Raw genomic sequence first — 17495 nt, forward strand, 5'->3', positions numbered from 1 at the left:
ATTCGGAGGCTCGCAAACTCGTGCCTGGGACCATGGGTCGCCCTTTCGAGACATCAATACCACCATGGGGAGGTCGCCCATACTTGGTGTCCAGGTTTCGCTCCACCACTCTTACAAACCGTATCCTAGGAATATTTCTTTTCATCCTGACATTATTACACGGACAGCACCTATTCTTCTTCTATCGCAGCGAACTGGGTGCAAAATATTCCCCTACAGAGTTTGCAAGACCAGATAGAGCGATACGGGAAACCGAGGCCTCACACTTGGAGTTCGTGGATACGCTGTTGGCTCATCGAAATCAATGGCAGGTTCTGGGTTCGGGGTGGGAAGGCAAGACGTACACCTTTAACTCCTCGGTGATTAAGACATTTGTCCCAGGACAGAGCCCCTTTCGAAACTGCGTTTCGGGTGACCCGAACATGAGATGGCCAGCGGAGATCCCTGCCTCAGTGGAAGTTGGAGGAATATGGAGCGCAGAAGCTGACGCGAAAGAGAAGTACCCATCTGGGTTCCTGCCTGTGCAGGCTTATTTCATGGCCACTTCCTTACCACGAAGGGCTCCAGAATGGCATCTGGTCACTCCTCTGGTTGCCGGTGGAAATCTCCCCAGTCTAGCTAAAAGATTACGCCAACAAAGCTCATCCAACAGCTTCAGCCAACTGGACTTGACCTACCGTGCGACGTTCCATAAGCTCCTTCGCACAATGGAAACACTTCACAGGAAAGGGTTCTGTCACGACGATATCAAACCTTCGAACATCTTTGTGGAAAGCGACACACAGTGGATTCTGGGCGATCTTGGGAACGTACGCCAACTTAGCCATCCATATCACTCTTCGCACCTTTGGATAGAGGACAACAAGCAACTCGCCGATTGTAGGGCAAACGATGTCATCCGGGTTCTTAAATCCTACCTGCAGTTTCTCCGGACGGCTAGTAACAACACTGAGCAGCTTGACCTAGCCCTGGTGCATGGAACCGGCAGTCTCGGCCGGCTCTTCTGGTGGACTCTCGCCAATGCTTCAACCATGAGTGCCGCCGAACTCAAACTACGCTCAGACATTGAACGTCCATCGCAGTTCACAGAGCGACCTGAGGCCATTGTGCATTCGTATATAGGCCGGCGAATGGCGTTGTCGAAAATGGTCGACGAATTGTTGAAAACCAAATTCGTCGAGAGGAGGGCACGATGGGCTGCGTTGACCGGGATCTTGGGAGTGCCTGTGAAGGAGTGCTGAGTGCTTTCCTCCCTTTCGAGATACCCGCGTACCGCATGCCTGTACAGTTGCCAACACCTAATTCTATGTTTCAATATCATTTTGATCCAATTTATCATGCAAGGTCACAACAGACCTGTTGGGTTGAAGAGAGCTTGTTGAGCCCACAAAGGAAAACCGCCTAGATTCTGTATCACTCTCGTCACACTTTTCACGTATAATCTGAATGTATCGCAGTCTTCTATAACAGCGCTTAAGAAACGTTCATTCTCACAAACGGCACTAGCACCAATCCAGCAATTCCCTCGACTCGACCGTCATGGTCCGAGCTTCACTAACCGCACCTCCCTTTACACCACCCTCAAGAGTCCATAACCCCCAACCGTACGGCGCTCGAACTTCCCCAGCTCCTCCCGCCAACATGCTCTCCGGGATTCTTATATTCAATCAAAAAGGCGAGAATCTAATATTTCGCGCCTTCCGCAACGACTGCCGACCCCGCCTCGCCGACGTCTTCCGCATCCAAGTGATATCGAACGCGCAGGTGCGGTCTCCGATTCTGACCCTCGGGTCTACAACGTTCAGCCATGTCAAACACGAGAATATATACCTGGTGGCGATAACGAAGAGCAATGCGAATGCAGCTCTGGTGTTTGAGTTCTTGTACAGGCTGATTGGGCTGGGGAAGTCGTATTTTGGGAAGTTTGACGAGGAGGCTGTTAAGAATAACTTTGTGCTGGTGTATGAGTTGCTGGATGGTATGTCAACTGCTCGGAATTGGCAGAGCTATATTAAGGGGAAGATGGACATGGCTAATTGAGTTCACAGAGATTCTCGATTTCGGATACCCGCAGAATACCGAGACGGATACACTGAAGATGTACATTACAACGGAGGGTGTCAAGTCCGAGCGGGCAATGGTACGTGGGATGGCACAGAGGATGCTTTCCAGAGTATTCCAAATGGTTATACTGACATGTCTGCGTACAGGAGGATTCGTCAAAGATCACCATGCAAGCCACTGGGGCCCTCTCCTGGAGACGAGCCGACATCAAATACCGAAAAAACGAAGCCTTCGTCGACGTTATCGAAGACGTCAATCTTCTTATGTCCGCAACCGGCACCGTCCTCCGCGCAGATGTGAACGGCCAAATCGTGATGCGTGCGTACCTCTCCGGCACTCCCGAATGCAAATTCGGCCTGAACGACCGCCTTACCCTTGGTGAGGATAACCTTCATCATCCCAGCGGGAACCGCGCGGGCACAAAAGCCACGCGCGCCGCTGCAGGCAGTGTTACGCTGGAGGACTGCCAATTCCACCAGTGCGTCAAGCTGGGCAAGTTCGATACGGACCGCATTATTTCGTTCATCCCGCCCGACGGCGAATTCGAACTGATGCGGTACCGCGCCACAGAGAACGTAAACCTACCCTTCAAAGTGCACGCCATCGTTAACGAAGTCGGAAAAACGAAAGTCGAATACAGCATCGCCATCCGCGCGAACTACGGCTCCAAACTCTTCGCTACCAACGTCGTCGTCCGCATCCCCACACCTCTGAATACCGCGCGCATCACGGAGCGGACGTCGCAGGGGAAAGCCAAGTACGAGCCCGAACACAATAACATTGTGTGGAAGATTCCGCGGTTCACCGGACAGAGCGAATTTGTGCTGAGCGCGGAGGCCACGCTGACGAGCATGACGAATCAGAAGGCGTGGAGTCGTCCGCCCCTGAGTTTGAACTTTTCGCTGCTAATGTTTACGAGTTCGGGGCTGCTGGTGCGGTATCTGAAAGTGTTTGAGAAGAGTAATTATAGTAGTGTTAAGTGGGTGAGGTATATGACCAGGGCAGGGAACTACGAGATACGGTATGTTCTACACCTCTCTCATCAAAGCCCCGTTGGACTCCATGCTAACTCTGTCTGTAGATTCTAGCATTTAGCATGGGTGATAGAGCTCGCTTATTATTATCGTGCACGGGAAAAGGTAGCGTTTTGCATCATCGGCGTTCTTCAATGTCTGGGGGAATTGGTTCTGTGGCACGAGATATCCTGGTCATTCATCCATTCTTAGTTATTCTGTAAATACATATTGGGCTGGAAGTTTATCCACTTGCTATCAAACCCATTGTTCTGCTATCTTGTGGCCTTGATGAGGAACATTGCATGATGCAAGGAGCCGGAAGAAAATGGTATGATAAATCTTCGGAAACAAGATATGTAAGGGCTAAAAAGGGGGGAATTGGATAGCGGCCAGGCCATTTTTGAACGTGATCTTCGATCCAATTGGCTTCTCCACTGCACAGAGAAACACATCGGCATGATAAGAAGTTCCCTACAGTTCGGCTGGCGCATCGCACCGGATCGAGATACACAACCGGGGGAAGCAGCATAGGAGAACATTCGCAAGGTTTGGTTGATAGATTTGATTCATTTCCGTCCTGCTGATGCTTGGATATGAAATCGCCCGCTGTTTATGTACATTTCATCGTCGTATTTCGCGAATCTGTCTCCACCGCTCAATGATCCCAAGGGTGTCGCCAGCCCAGAAGGACGGGCATATCTTGCTTCGCGCGGTACATCAACTATCCTCCGTCAGCGCCGTCCCAAGTGTTACCGAGTACCTGACATACAAAGAACCACATAGATGCGCCGAGACCGGTAGCCATAAATCTGTATAGAGGGCGAACCGGAGGGACTTTGATGGGATGCGGGCCTTCGAGGCGAGGACGTGGGGGACCCATTGCGTCGTTGAGGGGCCCTAGAACTGTCAGCTCATGAACCACATATCCTTTCGTCTTCTCCGCCCCATACCGATAGTTTCAGGCTTCAATTGCTAGTGCTGGGTGTCGAAGGTTCAATGTGACGGCGAGGTGAGGTTCCGCGCGGTTGCAGCTTCCCTGTCCTGCCTCGCTTACATAATCAGCCGCGCTGTTCACCTTCATCGCGGACATGCAGACTTCCCATGCCTCCCGCACAATAGGATGAGGACGGCACAATAACAGGCGCCTCAATCACACACTCTCTCATGGCAGCGGTCGCGACTGCGGCCCCATCCGCCCAACTCCACCACCAACTCCTTTATCAACGACGCGCCCCTTGATCTACGATATCTCAAACCCGATCAGGTGTCCTGTCTAAACCTCCGCACGCCGCCGCGGCCATGGCGACCACGACGACGATGAAAGAGCCACCCAAGGGTATCACGCGCCGCTTCATCGGCTGCTCCAAGATTGGCGAGTACGAACTGCTTCAGAAGTTGGGCGAAGGCACTTTTGGCGAAGTACACAAGGCGCGACACCGATTCTCAGGCAAGGTCTACGCGCTAAAAAAGATATTGATGCACAATGAGAAGGACGGGTTTCCCATCACGGCATTACGGGAGATCAAACTGCTCAAGATGCTGTCTCACGATAATGTGCTGAAGCTGGAGGAGATGGCTGTGGAGAGGCCCAAAGCGGAGGGAAGAAAGAGGGCTATCTTGTACATGGTCACACCATATATGGACCATGACCTGTCTGGATTGCTTGACAACCCCGAAGTCAACTTCTCCGAGGCGCAGATTAAGTGCTACATGCTCCAGCTCTTTAAGGGCCTCCACTATCTCCACGACAACAATATCCTCCACCGCGACATGAAGGCCGCCAACTTGCTCATCAATAACCGAGGTCGGCTCCAGATCGCCGACTTTGGGCTCGCCCGTACCTACGATGGACGTGTGCCTCAGCGCGGAAAGGGCAATGGGGAAGCCACTCGTGACTACACCAGCCTGGTCGTGACGAGATGGTACCGGCCCCCCGAGCTGCTCCTCCAACTCCGCCGATATACTCCTGCGATCGATATGTGGGGCGCCGGTTGTGTCTTTGGTGAGATGTTCAAACGCAAGCCGATCCTGGCTGGACAGAGCGACCTTCATCAGCTGCAGATCATCTTCGAGCTTGTGGGCACACCGACCGCCCAAACCATGCCGGGCTGGGAGCAGCTACCGGGCGCTGAGACTGTGAAGAACTCTCAGCCGACGAATGGCAATCTTACAGGCCAATTCCACCATTTGAACTCGGCTGGCCTGTCCCTCCTGAGCGACCTGCTCCGCCTGGACTGGCGAAAGCGTATCAACGCGATTGACGCCATCGAACACCCTTACTTCAAGACTGAGCCGCTGCCGATGCGCGAGGAAGAAATCCCGAAATTCCAGGACTCGCACGAGCTGGACAGACGCAATGCACGTGGCCAGAAGCGCGTCTTGCCTCCCGCTCCCGCTGGCGGCACTGTAGGCGGGGGACCGAATGGTGAATGGGCTGGAACTGGACCTCCTCAAACCGGACCTCACTGGGATCGTTCCAGGTATCCCTCGCAGGATCGAGGCCCGCCAGGTGTTGATCGTGCGCGCGGTCCCTATGACAGACGGCCCCCTCCATATGACAATCGAGGTCCGCCGCCGCCCTATGACAACCGGGGACCGCCTCCTCCGCCGCCGAGGCATGGACCGCACTGGGGCGGAGGTGCAGACCGTGGACCACCTCCTCACCAGGGCGATGGGCGGTATCCTCCAGGACATGCACCTCGCTATGGCTATACTGACCGTGACCGACCTCCGCGACACATGGACAAATATGTGCCTAGCTACCGCGACGGCGATGGACCGCGGCCTCGAGAGGAAAGACGTTCTCGCGATCCTGACGACCGGGCGAGGGATGTACGAAGGGGTTCAGCGGATTCCGGGCATTCTCGCGAAGGCTACAGAGATGATAGATCTGATCGTGGAAGGGCGTACAGGGATAGGGACCGCCCGGGTGACTCGCGCAACTTTGGAAGAGACCGGAGAGATGGGAGGACGCGATCCCGAAGTCCAGAGCGGCGTGACAACAGGAATCGCGACCGCGAGCGGGACATTTACAGACGCTAGGAACGTCCCACGAGGGAGACGAAGAATGCAGCAAGGCCGGAAGGATCTCTGTTTGCGGACAGACGCGATATGCTGGCAGGACGCTACGGGATGGGTTCTGCAATCATCCCACACTCTCTCTGTGTGTGGTGTTGGCGTTTGGGTACACGGGGGGAATTGGTCAGGTTCCACGGACTGTGACTACTATGAATTGGCGTTTGGAGGGGAGGATACTATGCATTTGCAGGGCGCATTACGAGATGGGGTTTCCCGGAGGACACTTTATTGGTCAGAGCGAGAGGATGCGGGAGTATATCTGTTCTGTCTGCTTGTACATGTCCATCTGACCGGCACATTGGTGAGGAAAGTAATGGCATTGGCTTCCGGTAGGTGAAGTAGGGCCAGTGATTATATACCGATTATTGTTCGACAACGAATTTCTATACACGGGATATCTGAATAGGATTGAAACGTGGTGTTGAAATCTGCCACAGGCGCCATAAGGACACCAGTGAACAGGAAGGCCCGCGCCAAGGCGCTAGGGTAGTTCCCCGCGAAGGTCTCGAACTGTTCGAATCGCGGTTGGGCGCACTGCCACATCTAGTGCGCCACAATCTATGGCTGATAAATTTCTTTTGACCTGCAGCCACCCGAATTGCGGCATCGGGCTGCATTACATATTATTTGACTCAGGTCCCGCACTGCCGAGGACCCACCACCCGCCCTCTTGCACACGACTACCCCTTCACTGCTTGCTCCTACGCCCTTGTTTTCTATGATTTATTGACGAGGAAAGGACCATTGGACAAGCCGGATCCTTCAAATCTCTTAAATTGAGCCTTGAGGAGCGAAAAAGCAGTGTTCCAGGCGTCTCCGCTTTCACCCCTCACACTTACCACAATGAACGGATTCACACACCAGTCGGAAAGAATAGCACACACGGCGGAGAAACACCTCCCCGGCGGTTGGATCGTGCAGAAATTTGGTGGCACGGCTGTCGGTAAATACGCGGAGAACATATGTCAGGTCGTCAAGTGAGTCGAACATGCCACTTTTTGATCACTGCGCGGTACTGACGTCTGAGTAGGACGAGCCTGAAGGAGAACCGCACGGCCATTGTGTGCTCGGCGAGGAGCAACAATACTAAACTCGAAGGGACTACCAATCGACTTCTACGATGTGCCCGCGCTGCAGAGAAGCCCGGGTCTCGTGGGTACGATGACATTATCGAGGCGATTCGGGCGGACCACGTCCAGGCTGCGGAGAACACGATTGCGTCTCCGGAGATACTCGCCGCGTATACAGCGGGTGTGGACGCTGAGATGGTCAATCTGACCAAGATACTCGAGTCGGCGCAGCACCTCGAGGAAGTGTCGTCGCGTGTGGAGGACAAGATTGTTAGCAAGGGCGAGAAATTGAGCTGCATGTACATGGCCGCGCTATTGCAGGACCGTGGCGTGCCTGCTCAGTTTGTCGATCTGTCGGACATCATTAAGGGGAATGGGAGTCCGCTCAAGGGGTTGAATGAGAGCTTCTATAAGAACCTGGCGCAGTCTTTGGCTGAGGAGGTGCGCGCGTGCGGGGACAAGGTTCCCGTCATTACTGGATACTTTGGCAGTGTGCCTGGCGGTATCTTGTCGAGCATTGGGAGAGGGTATACCGATCTCTGTGCTGCGCTGGTGGCCGTGGGTATCCAGGCCGAAGAGCTTCGTAGGTCCCAGTCCAATGCATGACTGCTAACTTGACTGACAAGCGCTACACAGAAATCTGGAAAGAGGTTGATGGCATCTTCACCGCTGATCCGCGAAAAGTCCCCACCGCACGTCTCCTATCCAGCGTTACTCCGTCCGAGGCAGCTGAGTTGACCTTCTACGGGTCAGAGGTCATCCATCCCTTTACTATGGAGCAGGTCATACGCGCCCGCATACAAATCCGCATAAAGAACGTCATCAATCCTCGCAACAGCGGAACTGTAATCTACCCCGACTCCCAAGAAGAGATCGATGACAAGGCGCCTCTCCGCGATCCAAAGCTATTCCGCACGAGGTCGGCGAGCCTCCTGACTCAAGTTCAGGGTCCCAAGCGCCCGACAGCCGTCACCATCAAACACAACATCGTTGTGCTTAACGTACACAGCAACAAGCGCACGCGCGCCCACGGTTTCCTTATGAGCATCTTCAGCATTCTCGATAAGTGGCATCTTTCTGTTGATTTGATCTCCTCGTCCGAGGTTCACGTTTCCATGGCATTGCACTCCGAATCGGCGTTGTTGAGCGGCGGCGGAGAGGACGAGTACCGCATCGCGAATGAGGATCTGAATGGCGCCGTCATTGAGCTGGGGAAGCTGGGCACCATCGACATCGTCCCGGATATGGCGATTGTGAGTTTGGTGGGCCGGCAGTTGAAGAATATGGTTGGTATTTCTGGCAAGTTTTTCAGCGTTCTGGGAGAGAGCAATATCAACATCGAGATGATTTCGCAAGGTATGTCGTGAATGTTGTTTATCATGGTTAGGTTGTTATGCTGATTGGACATAGGCGCAAGCGAGATCAACATCTCGTGTGTTATTGAAGCACGTGAAGCGGATCGCGCGCTTAACGTTGTTCATACGAATCTTTTCACGTTTCTGGAGTAGACAGCATGCTTTCATATAGGGAGCGAACTGGGATAGACAAGAGGGGGATTTGATTTCATTAAAGCATTAAAGCATCAGTTCAATGGTAAAATTTTCGTTTTGCCTTTCATTCATGCTTTTGTACAATGCTCTTTCGTCATTTTTCACAGTCCATGAGTTTTCTTCTTGGAGAAATGGTCCGGAGACAAGATGCGATACAATCCTGATATTCCATTGTCAAGGTGTGCTGCCGTCATCTCACGTTTTCAGATCACAGTGGACGAGATGCATGAATTCCCACTATTTCAACTAAGGGAAGGCAACGTCAGTTGCTTCATCGCGCAATCTCGAGTCGCAAGACGTTCAAGTCGATTCTCTGCTGTCAACCTACCCTAAGTTTTCAGGGACACTTCTCTTTCCTGACTTAGTGAAAAGCGAGCTCCAGCGAGACACTTTCATGTCCATTCGCACCAACTTTCACTTATCTCCCCTTCCTGTCGACCGACTCTGTGAAATAGGTAATGGTGTTCAGGCTCGGTCGGCCGGTGAAAGGTCGCTGGGGCCCTGTCACTTCTACAGACCTAGTCGGAAGAAGCCCTTTTCCAGTCATTCTCTATTCAGTCTTTCGTCCCCGCTCCTTCCATTTCAACTTCACAGTGACTTTTGTTTACGGGTCCGCGCGTTTGCACTCTGCCCATATCTCGCGTCGCGCTTCTTCCCTCCTCCACTTCCCTCCTCTACCCACAACCATCACAGCAGCGGTAAGTAACAACTTGTTTCCTACTGGCAAGCTCCGCAGCCACTGTGCTCGCTCTACATGATGGAGATGCAATCTCATCCACATCCTCCACTCCTGCCTCCCAGGGCATTGGAGCTCGATCGCCACCAAAACCTCAAGGACAGCAAGGATGGCATGACGCCTCTCCCCGGTGCCCACAGACGGCTCAAGAGGAGCAGGACAGAGCAAAGATCCGCAACCAATTCGCGCACAGATTATGGAGAAGCTAACCTGGAGAAGACCATGGTTGCAGAGCAGTGTGCGAGAATCATCCGAGAGCAAGAGGAGCGAGGTACGCTCGCCGAGCTGAGGAGGGCGAGGAGGATGGGTAGCTGGAGTTCTGCTGCCGTTGTCGCCGCAGCGAAGGCAACAAAGACCCCAAGGGCAATTCTGCCGCTAGCAGAGGAAAATTCCACCGCGTCCTCTTCCCTCTCTGACGCTCTGGTGTTGGCTACTAGCCCCCCAGCTTCCTCCCTCTTTCCTTCGAGAACTAGGGCGGCTCTGGTGCGGCGGACGAGACCGCCTCCGCTCAGACTGGAGGGCGGACAAGGTGTGCATCCCTACACAGTATACATTTGCACTGCAGTGCTAACCTATTTCCTTACTAGCCGTACGGGTTGACGACAATACTCCCCTCGGGCTCGAGTCTGTCCTTCCTCTCGTAAGTGTCATATCAACATACAACGCCGACTTCTCGAAACTCCGAGACTTACAAATCTTCTTCAATCAGCCTCAGGGAAACGCCTTTGGTCCCTTTGGCTTCTGGGCCCAGCAAGGAGTCCTAGCCTCCACTCCAAAACCGGAACATTTCGCTCAAGCGGAGGGAGGACCGAGCAGTCAAGGGCTTGCCACAGAGTCGAAAGATCTCACAATTCTCCCTCCCCACCTGCGCGGCCACCCTGCACTCCGCCGAGAAGAAGATGTCGCCTCGAGAAGTGACCCTCCTGTCCTCGTCGGTCACGCTCAACCTCCTCCCGAGTCTCCACGCTGGCCATTGCGTTCGACTCCTTCTCGCCGACCGAGACATCTCCCTCGCTCCACCACCGCTCCCGCTGCCGTGGATACGGAATCCCTCACTCTCCACCGCGTCACGTCCGACCTCTCTATTCCGCCTCTGCCCACGCCAACGTCGGCGGCAAAGTCCTCGTTCTCTCTGCAAAGGTACTCGGTTTCCGAGGTCCTGGAAAGCATTGGGGTAGAACGCCTACCCATTCCGGCTGGAGAACTGAGCACAAGCGGAGTCGAGCATCCCTTTGCCGACCTCGAAAATGTGCCTAGGGAGCCCCTCCTTAGGGAGGCATATATACAGGTGCAGGACACCTTGGTGGCGCTTTGGGGGGCCTGGAGTGAAGGGCGGCTGAGGATCAGGCTTGGATTGACTTCCCTTCCAGGCCTTGCCACGGTGCAAGAGCCTATGGATGATCCATCGAAGCCTCCGTCCTTCACTCTGGGTTCCTCCACCCAGGATCTTGCGCCTGGATCCCTCCTCCCAAGCCGCCCTCCTCCAGGGAGCAGATCGGCATCCGCATCGACGTCCGAGTCCAAGGCACGTCCAGGACTCAAGAAGAAGCTGTCCAAATTCCAGCTCTTCAAGAAAGAGCACTCTGCTCCTCCCCTTCTCCCTTCCCTACCCTCCCACTCTCCCTCCGAACCCTCCACCCCCATCCACTCCTCCCTCCCACCCCTCACCCCAAACAGGGGAAAGATATCCTCTTACGCCTCCGACACCCTATCCTCCCTCCAACAATCCCTCGTCGCCCTCTCCAATTCCCCGCACACGGCACCACATCTCGCCGCCGTCCACATCGCACGCATCGTCCTCCAAAAGCTCACGCTCGACCTGGGAACGCAATCTACGACAGACCTGGAGCACCACGTACGATTCAAACCAGCCATGCACGCCGCCATCAAAGACGAGCTCGTGAAGGACGAAGAGGCGGTGATGCGGCAAAACCGGGTTTCGCGGTTGGCGATGCATTTACGGGAGCAGCGGCTCGCGCAAGAGAGACTGGCTAGGTTGAAGCAGAGGCAGTATTTCGATGTCAGCAAGGGGGCTTGGGTGCCTGTTGCGGTTCCGGCTTTGCAGCCGTTGCCGACGAAGAAGAAGGGGAGGAAGCAGGGGGTTGGGAACGAGGAGGATGAGGGTGATGATGATGATGAGAAGGAGCTTTCTGCGCATGGACAGATTATGTTGGCGAGACAGCGGCAGGGGCTCAATGGATTGAAGAGGAGGGCGCGGAGGGCCGAGTTTAAAGTGCCGGTGGAGGCGGTAAGGATTGTTTGGGCGACGAGATTTTACGAGCAGGCTTTGGAAAGGTATCAAGAAGTTGAGGCTGCGAGGGAGGAGCAGGACGATGCGCAGTCGGTGGAGAAAGAAGAAGGCGGAAGGCAGAATGTGAGCGAGTCGATTGCGCTGCTGGGACAGATGTGGGATATGATGACGCCGGTTCCGCCACCGGCTTTGTCGATTCACAGCGCGGATTCTGGAGAGGGAGACGAGAAAGGAAAGAGGAGGAGTGTGGCGAGCGATGATACGGATTTGCGGTATGCGAGGCTGCTTATGGATATTGAGAGGGGAGATGAGGACGAAGAGGAAGACGAGGGGGATGTCGTGCCTTCGTCTGGTGCTGTGACACCGACCATGAAGGCAGCGGTTCTGGGCCCCGGAGCGGAATGGTATACGGGTGAGGAGGAGAGAGAGCCGGATATCGAGGCACCCGCAGGCTGGCCATTGCCTCTAACGCTGTTCCCGTCGCCGCCGACAAGATTGCCACCCTCGCCTCCGGTTCCTACTGAGACGTTACCTATCTCGACCGCATCATCCCAACAGAAAGAGGAAGATGAACACGATGCCAAATCCTCGGGAAGTATCACACCCACACGAGACCTACCTTTCCCCGGACCTTCAAGGCTGCGTCTACGCGAACAACGACACCGAGAGCTACAGCGCGAATATGTAGATGTCGACGATTGGCCGCTTCCCTCGCCCGACCTGCCGTTGGAGACCTCAATCCCGGCGCTACTGACTCGTCCTACCCTTCCTACACGTTCGACCGTGCAAGAACATCCTCCGCGTCCCTCGCGCCCCACACTTCCCTCATTTCCTTCGCTCCCGCCGCGCAGAGACTGCCCTATAGGCCGCACCCATCTCACGCGTCCCACGCGCCCCTTACCCATCTCGACAAGATCGGCGCCTATATCATCAGCCCTCGAACAACAGGCTGATGCGCTTCCGCAGCCGCCATTGCAAGACGAGACTCCAGCTGTCGATGCTAGACTAGCGGCGAAGCGGCGCCACAGACAGACTACGTGGAACATGGGTATACGGTCGCCTGTTGAGGAGGAGTTTGGAGAGTCTTCTTCTGCTGCGGGTGCTGCTGCTGCGGGTGCTGGTGCTGGGGGGTTGCGGAGGACGGAGTCGAGGGTTGAGAGGGAGAGGGTGGAGTGGGAGGGGAGGTTGAGGGCGTTGGAGGAAGAGGGGGAGGTGGAGGTGGAGGCTGAATATGGAGGGAAAGGGAAGGGGAAGAAGGGGTTTGAGTTTGGTTGACAGTGATGGGGTTTGAGGAGTGGGTTTAGTGGCTACTGTATTTGCAGGGGTTTTGAGCTTGCGGATGAGGTTCGAAGTGGACTGGGAGTAGGGGGATTGACAGAGGCATTTTCACGGACCAGGTCCTACATGCTGGAAAGGGAGCTGGATATCCCGTTGCTGGCTTTGCCGCTAGTCGAACTTCTGGTCTTCTATTGCGAATCACAGCTGCGATATCCGAGAATATAAATGATAGAAGAAAGGAAACCTTCTTCATCGTATACACAGTAAAGTGTGTTGCAGTGAACACATCGCTAACCGTCCGCCCTACGAGGGTAGGTAGTGACGTCATACAAACTCCGCACAGACATGTGATTTCGTGTTTGCTGTTTTGGAAGTCGCGGAACAACAATCTTATACCCTCATTCCAACTCCAATTGCAAGGCCTTCTTCTTTCACAACTTCATCTCTTCGTTCTCTACTCTGCGCAACCAAACTGGGTGTTGCTCGCTAGTCTCTCTTTACTGTTAGCATCCGCTCGCTGCTTACTACTCCACTCGATTGTACTTGTACAACGAAACCCTCGCTAACCCGCATTCCTTGTCTCCCAATCAATCAGACCCGACTCCGCACCGAGTGGCTGGATCCGCCCGACCGCCGACCCAAGCTTCCGCTAGCCTGCCGCCACCTTCACGTGAGCGACAACGTCGTTGGAATCCATGGCGGGGAACTGGTTTACGTCTCCCTTTCTACCGCTGACCTCGGGGTTTGGAGCCTCTGCCTCAGCCTACAAGAAGAGGAAGACGGAGAGTGGGAGTCGGTCTGAGTCTGAGTCTGGAACCAATACGGTCACTACGGATACGCAGAGTGCTCCTGCTGCTGCTACAGAGAAGAAGGCCATGGCGAAGAAGAAGGGGAAGGGCAGTGGAGGGGCAAAGGCGAAGGAGAGTGCGGAGGTACGGGATGGGCTTGCGGAGGAGATGGCTGCGCCGAATGGTGAGTCTCTTGATACTTCAATTTGGTTGAAGCTGCTAACTCCAGTGCTAGATGACGAGTGGTATGACACGGCGACTGCATCCGAAGATGGCACTCCTTCCAAGGCCAAAGTTGTTCCGGAATATCTGAGTGAAGAACAGCTCCTCAAGTACAGTACGTCACTAAACTTCCGCGCCACCAACCTGATCTAATTCCCTCGTCCATAGTGCCCCCTCTCCTCAGCACCAACCTCCCCCCATGCAGTGCCCATGTTCAAGTCGCGTACGAACTGGTCGTCACCCGCCTCCGCGACCTCTGGCTTCAGTCCGGCGGCCACGCGCGCCTTACCGATCTCTGCGAGCAGCACCTGCGCGACATCCTTAAGGTGAATCGCCGCACGGGAAAGTCGCCGTATAGGCAACGCTCCCCGTGGAGTCGCGACTTGGTCTTCAAGTACCAGCAATCCTGGGCCGAGTATTTCTTAAGGGAGGCGGAGGCGCAAGCTCCGCAGCTCATGACGGAGAGCGAGTTGCTGAGTAGACTGCCCATTGTCCCGCCCGAGTTGGCGTTTCAGAAGGTGCCCGAGTATGTCGTGGAGCTTTGGAGGAGATGGAACGAGGGCAAGAGGATGCGTGCACCCAGGGTGCCAGGGGTAGGGGCGAAGGAGCATGAGGGCGAGGGCGAGGGAGCCAGGAATGAGTGGCATGAGGAGCGGAATGAGGAGGAGACTACGGTCGATGACGACGACGTGGAGGAAATGGAGGAGGAATTGGAGACGAGGATGCATGTCGATGTCGCTGCGGGCGGGAGGAGTCGGGAGAACGACGCACATATGTGGTCGGAGGGCGGCCATGACTAGAAGGGTGTGAGCGCGCATCCGGATGAGCTTTTGTCTTAAGGCTCGCCTTGTCCAAGAAGGAAAAGGAAAAGGAATCAAGTCTCTTGGGTGTTTATGGACGGATTGGGGGTTCCTTCGTTTATCAGATACCCTCTTCATGGTAGTGGAATGGCATATTATTTTTCGATTCGCGCATCGATTGTCATCTGCTGCATGCGTGATGGATTTGAGTGAGGGAAGTGTTCTTCGAAGCGGACGGATTACTGACTTGTGGGAGTTTTCTGACTGCCCAGTCTCTGAATATGAGATATGCACTTTGGGTATATGATATGGAACGTTATGCTTTACCACAAAGACTTCTACTTCTGCATTGTTCTAAAGGAGAGCTCGCCCTCCTTCTCCCATCTCTTCCGCTACCTTCATCCTAGACCCTTCTCCAAGGCGCCGCACACCTTCACCATACTTGACTTGACCGCCTTGGCATCTCAATCCCATCACTGCTTCACCATCCTTAGCTTGACAGTCACTTGACCGTCAGTCTTGACCTCACTTCGCTTCACTTCGTCTCGCTTCCGCCAGACCATACTTGGCTTGACAGTGAAAATCTTGACCGCACCTCACTTCACTTCGTCTCGCTTCCGCCAGGCAACCTTCACCGACAATCCCACACTGGATTTAAAAATTGCATAGCCTAGCCCGCTCCTCAACCTGCTCTTACACTTTTACTCCCCTCTTGATCCTCTTCTCCTCTTTACTCTACATTGTCCGCCCCTCTTACTTTGTAACAACCTCTCGTCCTACACAGCCTAACGCTAACCTTTGCAACTTGCACCGCTTGCGCCTCTACCTACACAGACTCCTGCACACTCTTCCTCGCAACAGAGTTTCTTCTCACGTTCGCGTCTGCCCACTCAACGCCTTCTCTTGGTCCTCGTCGTCGCTCTCAACAACGCGAGCTCGTCTTACCTGCTTAAGCACACAGCTCAGCATCTTGCTACATCTTCAACAGCACAGCAGTGGCGCTTGATCCTGACACTGTAAGGCCGCCACATTCGCCTTCCTAGCATTGCCAATCTCGACATTGGAGAGCCTAGCTGACAACCCTCTTAGTATCTGACCCCGACGTCTTGCACTTGGCCTCACTCGCGCGAAGCAGCGACATCTTCTTACCTTGCCACTACCCAGTCGGCCCTACTTAACTCAACTCATCTCATCACTTACCATTCACCATGGTTAATTGGTCCTCCGTCGAGGACGCCAAGGTACGTCTCCCTCCTACCTCTTTGCTCTGCAGTCCACCTATGTAGACTGTGTGTTCTGGGTCCGTGTATACAGTCACTAACGTTATCGAACAAACAGCTGCTAGCCGGCATCCTGGAATTCACCAACATCCCCATGAACAAGGGGCTTTTAGAATATCTCGCCGCCAAGATCGGTCAAGGTATGTTTGCCTTCCCATTGTCTTTTCTATACAACTCCATCTACTTCTCCACTCTTCTCCCGCTAACTCCACCCTCACAGATTGCACCCCCAAAGCCGTCAGCCATCGGCTCGCCAACATCAAGAACCGCGCCAAAGGCACCGGCGGCGGCAGTAGCGGCGGCAAAGGCAGCACGCTCAGCACCCCCAGCACGCCCAAGACTCCACGCTCCAAGTCCCTCGCCACTACCACGGGTCTCCTCGGCGTCAAGGCGTCTGGCAAGAAGACTGGGAAGACGGTTGTTTCGAATGGGTTTGGTGGAATAAGGGATGGGAAGGGGAATGCCACGTACGTCTCTGATGGTGATGATGATAGCGGCGAGGATGTGTTTGGTGGTGGTGGGATGAGGGGCGTGGGTGCTGGTGCTGGTGGGGGGAGGGCGAATGGCAATGGGAATGGGAATGGTGCTCGTGGTGGTGGGGGTGGGGGCAAGAGGAAGAGGTCCACTCTTCTTGATTCCCGTCGCGGAGACGAGCACGGCGATGAAGATCGAGAAGGAGGAGGCGAAGAGGACGGAGATGGCGCCGAGAAGAGGATCAAGCTCGAAGAGGTAGATGAGGAGGAAGACGAGGAGGAGAGCTACGACTTAGAGAGCGAGTACGTCTAATTCCGCGTCTGCTCCTAAGCAGCAGGGAGGGGGAAAAGGGTTTCTAGGAGAGCGGGAAAGCAGGGAAAAGGGTAGAGATATGCATGCAGAGGGCGGGAAGGGATAGCTAGGGATTCTTGTATGCGTGGGTAGGTTAGTAGTAGAGGGATAACAGGAAGGGAGGGTGTCAGATGGTAAGCCAGTTTATGGACATCCCATCTGGGACTGGAGAGGAGGACTGGGAGATATTGTCTGTACCGGTACTGTCTGAGGACATGTGGCTAGTGATTTTGCAGTGGCTAGTGCCCTGCACAGCCTTGGTGCCCAGAGAAAGAACATCAAAACCGGTGTCAGGCCCCAGCCTCACACAAACAAGCACACACCTGAATACAATCAGTCAACCCATCCTCAATCAATCTTTCTGTCACCGTGACATCTTCAGATACCATCAAATCTGACAATTAAGAGTCTCACTGCCTTTACCAACATGTCTACCAACACGATCAACAACCAAACTCAAGCCACTCTGGCTACCAGCAAGGACTGGACCTCCTGGTTCACCCAACTACAATCCAAGGCAGATGCATCGGACATCTG

General features: G+C 54.5%; 8 protein-coding genes across 8 annotated transcripts; 7 read left to right on the forward strand and 1 right to left on the reverse strand.

Annotated features, from left to right (window-relative positions):
• Positions 1 to 32: 32 nt before the first annotated feature.
• Positions 33 to 1241, forward strand: EI97DRAFT_451188 (uncharacterized protein; the record flags this gene model as incomplete). The annotated part of the gene is made up of 1 exon (XM_033800327.1): positions 33 to 1241. The coding sequence occupies one exon, from the start codon at positions 33 to 35 to the stop codon at positions 1239 to 1241; it is 1209 nt and encodes a 402-aa protein (XP_033652834.1).
• Positions 1242 to 1573: 332 nt separating this feature from the next.
• EI97DRAFT_434512 (clathrin adaptor, mu subunit) lies at positions 1574 to 3458 on the forward strand. Its single transcript, XM_033798648.1, has 4 exons — positions 1574 to 1978; positions 2049 to 2140; positions 2211 to 3085; positions 3146 to 3458. The coding sequence occupies exons 1-4, from the start codon at positions 1642 to 1644 to the stop codon at positions 3150 to 3152; spliced, it is 1311 nt and encodes a 436-aa protein (XP_033652835.1). The 5' UTR covers positions 1574 to 1641; the 3' UTR covers positions 3153 to 3458.
• EI97DRAFT_434513 (uncharacterized protein) lies at positions 3269 to 4079 on the reverse strand. The gene is made up of 3 exons (XM_033798649.1): positions 4031 to 4079; positions 3850 to 3977; positions 3269 to 3801 (listed from the first exon to the last, which is right to left on the reverse strand). Exons 2-3 carry the CDS (start codon positions 3958 to 3960, stop codon positions 3736 to 3738), a joined length of 177 nt encoding a protein of 58 aa, XP_033652836.1. The 5' UTR covers positions 3961 to 3977; positions 4031 to 4079; the 3' UTR covers positions 3269 to 3735.
• Positions 4080 to 4189: 110 nt separating this feature from the next.
• EI97DRAFT_434514 (Pkinase-domain-containing protein) lies at positions 4190 to 6554 on the forward strand. Its single transcript, XM_033798650.1, has one exon. It carries the CDS (start codon positions 4380 to 4382, stop codon positions 6120 to 6122), a length of 1743 nt encoding a protein of 580 aa, XP_033652837.1. The 5' UTR covers positions 4190 to 4379; the 3' UTR covers positions 6123 to 6554.
• Positions 6555 to 7001: 447 nt separating this feature from the next.
• EI97DRAFT_443525 (aspartate kinase) lies at positions 7002 to 8736 on the forward strand (the record flags this gene model as incomplete). The annotated part of the gene is made up of 4 exons (XM_033799834.1): positions 7002 to 7135; positions 7189 to 7811; positions 7865 to 8584; positions 8639 to 8736. 4 exons carry the CDS (start codon positions 7002 to 7004, stop codon positions 8734 to 8736), a joined length of 1575 nt encoding a protein of 524 aa, XP_033652838.1.
• A 799-nt stretch (positions 8737 to 9535) lies between these two features.
• EI97DRAFT_459593 (uncharacterized protein) lies at positions 9536 to 13040 on the forward strand (the record flags this gene model as incomplete). The annotated part of the gene is made up of 2 exons (XM_033801019.1): positions 9536 to 10043; positions 10102 to 13040. 2 exons carry the CDS (start codon positions 9536 to 9538, stop codon positions 13038 to 13040), a joined length of 3447 nt encoding a protein of 1148 aa, XP_033652839.1.
• Positions 13041 to 13428: 388 nt separating this feature from the next.
• Positions 13429 to 15006, forward strand: EI97DRAFT_434516 (uncharacterized protein). The gene is made up of 3 exons (XM_033798651.1): positions 13429 to 14015; positions 14067 to 14168; positions 14222 to 15006. Exons 1-3 carry the CDS (start codon positions 13739 to 13741, stop codon positions 14851 to 14853), a joined length of 1011 nt encoding a protein of 336 aa, XP_033652840.1. The 5' UTR covers positions 13429 to 13738; the 3' UTR covers positions 14854 to 15006.
• A 1055-nt stretch (positions 15007 to 16061) lies between these two features.
• EI97DRAFT_502212 (uncharacterized protein) lies at positions 16062 to 17107 on the forward strand (the record flags this gene model as incomplete). Its single annotated transcript, XM_033802743.1, has 3 exons — positions 16062 to 16094; positions 16192 to 16273; positions 16354 to 17107. 3 exons carry the CDS (start codon positions 16062 to 16064, stop codon positions 16917 to 16919), a joined length of 681 nt encoding a protein of 226 aa, XP_033652841.1. The 3' UTR covers positions 16920 to 17107.
• Positions 17108 to 17495: the final 388 nt, after the last annotated feature.

This window comes from Westerdykella ornata (genome assembly GCF_010094085.1).
Source record: "Westerdykella ornata strain CBS 379.55 unplaced genomic scaffold EI97scaffold_15, whole genome shotgun sequence".
Lineage (NCBI taxonomy): Eukaryota > Fungi > Ascomycota > Dothideomycetes > Pleosporales > Sporormiaceae > Westerdykella > Westerdykella ornata.